Source organism: Mobula birostris, chromosome 6, assembly GCF_030028105.1.
Source record: "Mobula birostris isolate sMobBir1 chromosome 6, sMobBir1.hap1, whole genome shotgun sequence".
In the NCBI taxonomy this organism is placed as follows: Eukaryota; Metazoa; Chordata; class Chondrichthyes; order Myliobatiformes; family Myliobatidae; genus Mobula; species Mobula birostris.
In genome coordinates, this window is record NC_092375.1 from 50,744,225 (window position 1) to 50,753,116 (window position 8,892).

The 8,892-nt window shown below is 38.5% G+C and overlaps 1 protein-coding gene across 1 annotated transcript in view; it reads right to left on the minus strand.

Annotated features, from left to right (window-relative positions):
- The window catches only part of tspan7 (tetraspanin 7), a 100,936-nt gene extending 94,387 nt beyond the window's left edge, over positions 1–6,549 (minus strand). The window contains exon 1 of the mRNA XM_072260479.1: positions 6,314–6,549. Coding sequence (XP_072116580.1) covers positions 6,314–6,394 — 81 coding nt within the window. The 5' untranslated portion in view covers positions 6,395–6,549. The remainder of the gene's footprint in view (positions 1–6,313) is intronic.
- Between the last annotated feature and the right edge of the window lie 2,343 nt (positions 6,550–8,892).

An 8,892-nucleotide genomic window follows, 5' to 3' on the forward strand; every position in this document is an offset into this window, starting at 1 on the left:
AATACAGAATGAATAGTATTGTTATACTGCCAAGAAGAAGTTGTAGTTCACTCACCATTACATTTCCTTTTTCTCCATATGACTTCTTTACAAACCATTTCCTCTCTCTCTAGATTATGATCCATCCCTGATCAAAATGGTATAGACGCCCTGGCAGCTCTGTATCAGCAACACTGGTTCATGAGAAGGCTTTGAGAAAGCCCAGCAACTATACGAAACATCTACTAAACCCAAAAGTTGATGTTTCACCAACTAACATCAGCTAACTTAGTGCAAGATGAACTTTGCATGATTTTTCAGACTTTGCTCTCCTGTCTGGTTGGCCTACAAGGTCATTGCCAGAGCTCACGGGGGAGCAACCGCTGATTAAAGAAATATGTGTCTCTGGATTAAAAGAAATATTTAAAATGCTGATTCAAACAGCTCTGTTAAACTAAATGTGCCAAGTTAACACATGGGTGGCTATTAACATCATCTTGCTTTCCATCTGAACGTGGCTGCAATCAAAGATTTGCTTGATTTATTAGCAGAAAAAATCTATTATATAAATAAATCCAAGACTCCTCATGGTTATTTTTGAATAATGCCCTTGATTATATTCCACCTTATAATGACATAAAGTAAATATACCCATTATACTGAAGAAAGTTAGTGATACACATACAGTATTGTATCTATGTGCCTTTTTAAAAATATCCCATGGATCTTAGCACCTCGAAATAATTTCCAATTGAATCTGTTCTTACATTATTGTGGTGATGCACACAAAAAAGACTTAATGGCTATACACTGCTTTGGAACATGGTAATGCCAAAAGGCAGACAAACTGAGTAGTGGGAGATTTCAGTAAAACATTCAAAATTCTAAAGGACACGACAGAGGGGAAAGATTATGGAGCAGTGTTCACATATTCAGAATAAGGCTGGCTATTTAGGAGAAATTTGTTTAATCAGGAAGAGTGAACCTTTGGGATTCTGTACCCTGAAAGGCTATGGAGATATTGACATTGTCTTTGAATAAACATAATTTAGGAGATTTCTGGTTATCAAGAATATCATGAGTTCTGAAAATATAACTGCTGACGCAGATCTGCCATAATCTTGTAGAATGGCAGAGCAAGCTTACAAAGTGCTAGATGGCTTACTCTTGTTTCTATTCCCTGTCTTCTCAAAAGCATCCAGTTCATTTATCTACCTAGTTAGCCGTTTGATATAAATGCTGCTTATATAGTCCTCACCTTCTGTCTTTACAAACTGGATGAAAATTCTACTAGGTTTATGTGGCTTATTAAAATTCTCCCGAAAATGGCCAAAGCATTACAAGGAAGTTTAGATACAATTTACATCCAACCACAATCAAGTTTCAGCTATTTTTTGCATTGTTTTAAAAACATCAGAGCCAGGCCCTCCCTCAATTCTCATGTCTCGTTTATAGAGCTTTGAGAAGTATGTTCAAATATAGCTTTAACTGAGCTTAAAATACCTACAGATCACTTTTCCCAGGTTTTAAATGTTAAAATATTTATTTTAAATTATTTTCACATTTTTTCAAAATATGATATAGCTTAGTACATTACAGTTACTGAAATTCATTAAATGTTATTTTTCTGATAGAACCATTTTCAGTTGCATTATTCTGCTGCAAGTAAATATACCATTTAATTTAACAAGAAATTGCACAAATTTTGGGTAGACTTTAAATATGATTATACAATTGTCTGAGGGGAAATTTGAAAAAGAAAATCAATGTGGAGATCAAATTCATCTGCATACAGAATACCAATTACTTACAAAGCAGAAACTGTAATTACTAATGCCCAAAATTTGGTATATAGTGTTGGTTAAAAGCTAATGCCTCTACGACCTGCATAATGGTGTAAATAAAATGAAGTTGGTTAAAGAGAATCTATTACATATTTATGAAGGGTAATGAATTATTAGCTAAATTATTGTTTTATAAGAGGTCTGTTAATTGTTAAAATATTAATATTGACATTTCACATTTCTTAAGATGGGATTCAAATGCTCTCCTTACTGAGATGTGTAATCTATTCAATGTCCTTTCTTGGAAACCGGTAAGCACAACTGAATGTGGAATGGGCATTAAAATAAATAAACCAGAACAAAAAAAAAATGCTTCTCATCTCATCTGGTAATCCTTAATATATGTTGAACCTTTATTATAACTAGAAAAGCAGTGGTGTAGTTTTTCCATTAACTTTCTCAGATAGGAAACTAAGTACACTCAGTGGCCACTTTATTAGGTACACCTGTACACCTGCTCATTGATGCAAACATCTAATAAATGTGGCAGTAACTCAATGTAAAAAACATGCAGACATGTTCAAAAGATTCAGTTATTGTTCAGACCTAACATCAGAATGGGGAAGAAATGTGATCTAAGTGACATTGTCTAGTGAAATGATTGTTGGTGCCAGATAGGGTAGTTTGAGCATCCCAGAAACTGCTGATCCCATGGGATTTTCATGCACAACAATCTCACGTGTTTACAGAGAATACTACAAAAAACAAAAAAAAACATTCAGTGGGAGGCAGTTCTGTGGGAGAAAGCGCCTTGTTAACGACAGCAGTCAGAGGAGAGTGGTCAGATTGGTTTAAGCTGATAGGAAGGCAACAGTAACGCAAATAACCCCTCATTACAACAGTGGTGTGCAGAACAGCATCTCTGAACATACGCTTTGGGCTATAGCAGCAGAAGACCACACCGGGTTCTATTCCTGTGGCCACTGAGTGTAGATCATCAAACATTCCCCAATTACAACCAGAAGGCAGCAAAATAACCCTCGCAGTGGTTCTAAGCAAACTCACCAGCTGACGTACTTGATAAACAAAACACTTCACAACAATCCAAATACATACAAGAAAACGGCCATTCTTACATTTTATGGTCTTAATGAACATTAAAAAAATTCCAGAAAGTGTTTTTAATATTCTGGGTTTCTAAAACAACCAGACAAACTGCATAAGGGATAGCCATCCTGTTATGCTACTAATCAGAATCCTAGACATTGCAAAGGATACAATGCATTCTAAAACAATGTCTTAGAAAAGCAGATTTAAAAAATTATAATTATAGTGTACTTACAAATATCATAGCAAACTGCACAAATATACCACCTTTCACTGAGCTGTAGCCGTACATTTTTTCCAGCACCAATATGTTGTCCAAAATGCAATCAAAGACAAATCATATTGCAATATATAACTTCATATAGTTCAGCTACACTGGTTAATTGTATTAATTATTTTACCTGTAGCAGCACATAAGCCCCTGAGTTGAGTTTTCAATTTCATACCCACTCATTGACCACATCTTTCTACCCAAGTAATGGCAAAGATTGTTGCACCTCCAGTGACTTGGGTTCAATCTCACCCTGTCAATGTGTGGTTTTCCATCAGGTGTTGCAATTTTCTCCCACGTATCAATGACGTGATGGCAGATTAATGTATTAATGATTAATTAGTGTCGATAAATGGCAAAAGTATCAAAAAGGTGAGCTGATCAGTGTGTGAGAGAGAATAAATTGCAGAGCAAGAGGGGAATGGGGCTGAGAGATTTTGCTGCTAGGACATAACTATAGACCCAATGGGCTTAAAATCCTTCTTCTGTATTGTAAATTGTAACATTACCTGTCACCATAGCTGCTCTATTTCATTTGTTGCTGAAATCCTTTTATATACTTTTTTTTAGAAATTAGGAGGAAAAGCAATATACCTGTATTTGCCTTTTGTTATTACTTTATCATTTCCTGCCAGAGTCATCTGAGGAACAGACTCTTGTATCTAGCATCACTTTATATACATATAATCCATCAATGTATCTTATGTATTTATATTTATTGTGCTTTTTATTATTGTGTTCTTTATCTTAGTGAGTTATTTTATATGCTTCAGTGGATCCAGAGTAACAATTATTAATTCTGCTTTACACTTGTGTACTGGAAATGACATCAAAGAATCTTGAATCTTTAGAAAGAGTTTAATTACAGGAATGAGGGAGACTTTTTGCAAGTGTATTAATCGTCCCTAGAGTACTGTAAATAGCTTTGGTCTGTATAACTAAGAAAGGATGGTTTACAGAGGGAGTGAAGTGAAGATTTACTTGACTGGTCCCATAAAAGGCAGGTTTACCACTGGTGGAGAGGTAGAGTAGGCCGGAACTGTTTTCCTTAGTGTGTAGAAGAATGAGAGGAAATGTCATTGAAACTTATAAAATTCTTAAAATTCGTAAAGGACTCTTCAGGCTCAGATGTAGGAAGGATGTTTTCTCAAAAGGATGAGTCCATGACTAGGGAAAACAATTTCACAATAAGGGGTCGAATTAAGATGAGGATATTCCCCCCCCCCCACTAATAGGATAAAGAGATTAGAGAGCAGTGAACCTTTGAAATTCTCTAGCTCGAAAGGCTGTGGAAACCCAGTTGTGTTCAAACTGCAGACTTCTGGGCATTGAGGGAATCATGGGATATGGTGATAAAGTAGAAAAATGGTGCTGAGGTCGAATATCAGTCACGATCCTGATGAATGGCAGAGCAGACACTAAAGGTCAGGAGGCTTTATTCCTCCTGCTATTTCTAAACATTCTCATGTGCTTATGTTATCGATTTCCTGGCCTCCTGTCTTGCATCCACCCACAGATCTATCATTGATATTTTAATTTGTCATGTCCCTTTTAACCATTGCTTCTCCGTGTGCTTACTTATCTTAATCCTGTAAAATTCTTGTCTTTGTTTTTAAATCCCTCCATGAACTCCCTCTTCCCTATGTTGTAGCTCCTACAAGCCTGGATTTCCATACACCTTCATTCTGTGTAGTACTGATTCTTCACCATTCCACTAATGTCGTCAATGCTTTGTTTGCCAAGGCTCAGGTTTCTGGAATTCTCTCACTTCATCACTCACCCCCCACATTCCAAGAATGTGGCTTGGTTTCAGATTTTGTCTGATATTGATCATGTGACTATATATAAAATATAAATGCAATGGTAAAGAATTGAAGATCTGCAAGGGTGCCAGTACCATTTCTTGTGCAAAAAAAGCACAACTCTCCCACCAGTATACTGTACCTTATGAATGTGCATATGTTACCTCTGATTACCAGCTACTGTATCTTGCAGAATAAACAGAAATACCACACAATGCTGTAAACCTTCCAGATGCATTTTCATTTCTCTGTCATAAAGACTCAGCGAAACAACCAGACAAACCAAAAAGCAGGATATGATGAGATTAAGTGTAATTGCCATATTGCAAACACTATTATTTACATAGCTGAAATTAAAATGTGTATTAGCAACGTAGCTACCAACTACCCACAATAACATTTAAAAATCCTCAAACATTACAGGTTTTAAATAGAACCACCATATTTCATATCCAGCATTAATTAGTTACTTATTATTCCAATGCTCTGCTCCGGACCTAAAACTAAACAGTTACATTTATTTAACTCTAAATCCTTCTAAATCAAATCATGGCAAAAATCCATCCACTGGAGAAAATGTTGAATCAGTAATAACTGGTGTAATTCGGCGCCGATCTTCAAGTTATTCCATCTTTCCAAAAGCCTATCTGAGAAATCTATCATGCAGGTGGAAACACTGCAGTCGAATGGCATGACAGCAAATAACGTCGACTGAATTACTTCAAAGCGTTTGCTTAAAGATATCCAACAATGCGACTGTTGTGCATCTCTGATGTGTTATTTCAAGATAGACGAATTGTGTAATTAAATGCATCAACCAGGGCATTCTAATTGTATCTAAGAAGAAAAAAATAAATACAATGGGAAAATGAAGCAAGTTGCCTAGCTTGCTCTCGCTACCGAAGAATCCTAACGGATATGATGCTCTACCAGTGAAAATACTAACTCGCAAAATAAACATGACTAAATATAAATGATCAAATTACTCAGTTGGGAAACTGAGCAAACAAACTTGCAGGATAGGGTAGATTGATGGTGAGGCAGGTTCAGTATCAGACTGAGGATCTTTCATGTTTGCTGCAGTAGGTTTCGCGCATCACACAGCAACCAGTACGCCGAGGTTAAAGACATCTTTAAAGATCACCATTTGCCTTTCGATCTTAACACTGCACGGATTTTTTTCTGTAAAAATTATCAGTTGTCAAATACATCCTAAATCTCGACAAGTAAATAAGCGATTCGATCCGTTTTGCAATCTCAAGCTTTTTTTTGTGTACCAAGTACACGTCGCAAAGCAAAATGCAATTCTCATTACTTTAGTCCACCTTACATGTTTGGGATCTTTAGAAAAAAAGGAAATAAATCCTCACCCAGAAAACGAAGCTGTAGATGATAAGGAGTGTTTTAAGACACGTTATCACCGGTTTAGTCTCCATTCGCCGCGATGCCATAATAACCTATACGTTGACGCACCAGTGCCTCTCGTCTACCTCCCCTCCCAGCGCCGGGAGACTGCAGCACTCAAGCCATTCGGCGGCGGCGCTGCATCACGGGGCCAATCACTAACCCCCATTACGTCAGCTCCGCAATGAGCCCAAAGCGTCCGCTGCCTGGCAGCGCGCGTATTGCCGAGAGCGTGATCTGGCAGAGGCGCTGGGCTGGTGGAGCTGTGACTGGTGAGCGGGCTGGCAGCTCTTCGCTGAGACCGGGCTGGGCTGGCTTTCGCGAACCAGTGAAAGTAGGCTATGGGATGTTGGTGCAAACTGACATGGCCGTTACATGTACTTCTGGAAAATGGACGACAAGCCCAAGAGAAATAGGATGCGAAAGACAGGCTATCGGAAAACATTTACATAATGTTTGCAGCACCATCTGTTCAGTGGTGTTATTTACGTATGGAGTGAGCTTCCTCCCACTTACACGTTGCACCAATAATTACCAAATTTCTTTATTCCTAATGTAATGGTTGAATCTCTTTATACGTTATGGAATAAGGAAGCACGCTTTTTTAAAATTTTGATTATCCTCAACGAAGAGAATACGAAATAAAAATTAGGCTGAGTATTGATACTGCAGACGAATCGCCAAACATTGTAACAAATGGGTGCCGTTCCCTCGAGTTCAATGTAGCCGGGTAATCCCGTTGTCTCCGGCGCTGCTTTAAAGGCAGGCGATGAATGTGTGAGATAAGAATCAAGATTAGAGAATAGGGTTTTCCTCTGGATTGTTGGACCCAATAATGAATATACGAGGAACGTTGGAAAGATTTGGGGTCAGGGTCTCGGAGCAAGACATGTAAATCAGATGTTGATAAATTTGCCACTTTTCATTTAGCAGCATCCAAACGGCTATTTTATAGTAGATTTCAAGAAATCTTTCAAATTGGATTTTATCATTCCTTCGTTCCAAAGCAATGCCGGCAATATTATTTTAAAATAAATTCTTTCGCTGAAGAATTTCCTGAACAGCAACAAATAGTGGCTCAAGTTTTCTGCTGATGTGTCCATTGCAAAAGACTATGTTAATATATACGGAATGTTCCTAATTAAGCAAGAGTTTCCTGCCGCATACACTGAACATCCTGCTCGACCTTCCTCTGCTTACATTTGACATCACCTTTGGCACTGCTGATGAAAATGAAGTTCTTTTCACCTTCCGCTACAGGACCCTAGCGTCATCTAGTTTACTCAAAGTACGCGCCACTCATTAATACCAATTAAAGTAGTGCTTGCATGAGTTGGTGAAATGCTATGCTGAAAAGCCCTTTCATTGAGAAAAAAAACATCTCTTCTTTACGGGTCAGTTTTTGAATGTTCATGAGATGTATTATCAATCTCAGGTACAGAACCGAATGCCAAATATCAGAATAAGAATCAGGTTTATTATCACGGACATACGTGGTGAAAGTTGTTGTTTCGTGGCGCTAGTACAATGCAATACGTAAAAAATGCTACAAATAACAATAAGAAATATAAAAATTAAGTAAGTAGTGCAAAATAGAGAAAAAAGTGGAGTCACTTTCTTGGGTTCATGGACTGTTAAGAAATCTGATGGCGGAGAGTAAGAAGCTCTTGCTAAAATGTTGAGTGCGTGTCTTCAGGCTCCTGTACCTCCTCTCTGATGGTAGTAATGAGAAGAAAGCATATGCAGGACGACGGGAGTCCTTAAAAATGGATGTTGCCTACTTGAGGCATCACCTTTTGAAGATGTCTTGGCCGGAGGGCGGATAGTGCCTATGATGGAGCCGGCTGAGTGTACAAAACTGCAGCTTCTTCAGCTCCTGTGCAGCCGCTCCTCCGTACCAGGGGCTGATGCATCCAGTTAGAAAGCTCTCTGCAGTACAGTACATCTGTAGAATTTTGCCAAGAGTCTTTAGTGACCAAATCTCTTCAAGCCGCCAATGAAATATAGCTACTTCTTCATAATTGAAGTCAGCGTGTAACTCCAGGTCAGGGTCTTGAAAAGGGGAAGAACAGAGATATTAAAGATGGAAATAGAACTGTTTTCGAAGATGCAAGCGAAGGAGTCGCTGTTTAGCGCCAGTTTGACTTAGCTCCCTTCTCCACTATTCCCAGGCATAACTGTAGAAGGAGTAAAGCAGTGGGTAAGCTCGCATCCTGGAGGTGCAGCAGTGATGAGATGTAATTTGCAATCCATACTGACTGCAGTCTCCCAAAGAGGAAGTCAAGTATACAGATGCAGAGGGAGATACAGAGGCCCAGCGTCTGAAGCTTGCTGTTTAGTACTGTGGGAATGATGGTGTTTTACACTGGGCTTTAGTCAATAAAGAGCAGACTGATGTAGGTATTCCTGTTGTCCAGGTGGTCCAACTCCGGGTGTTGACCCAGTGAGATTGCACCCACTGTAGACCTATTGTGGCAGTAGGCAAATTGCAGCCAGTTCAGGACCTTGATTTGGCAGGAGTTAATTCTAGCAATGATCAACTTCA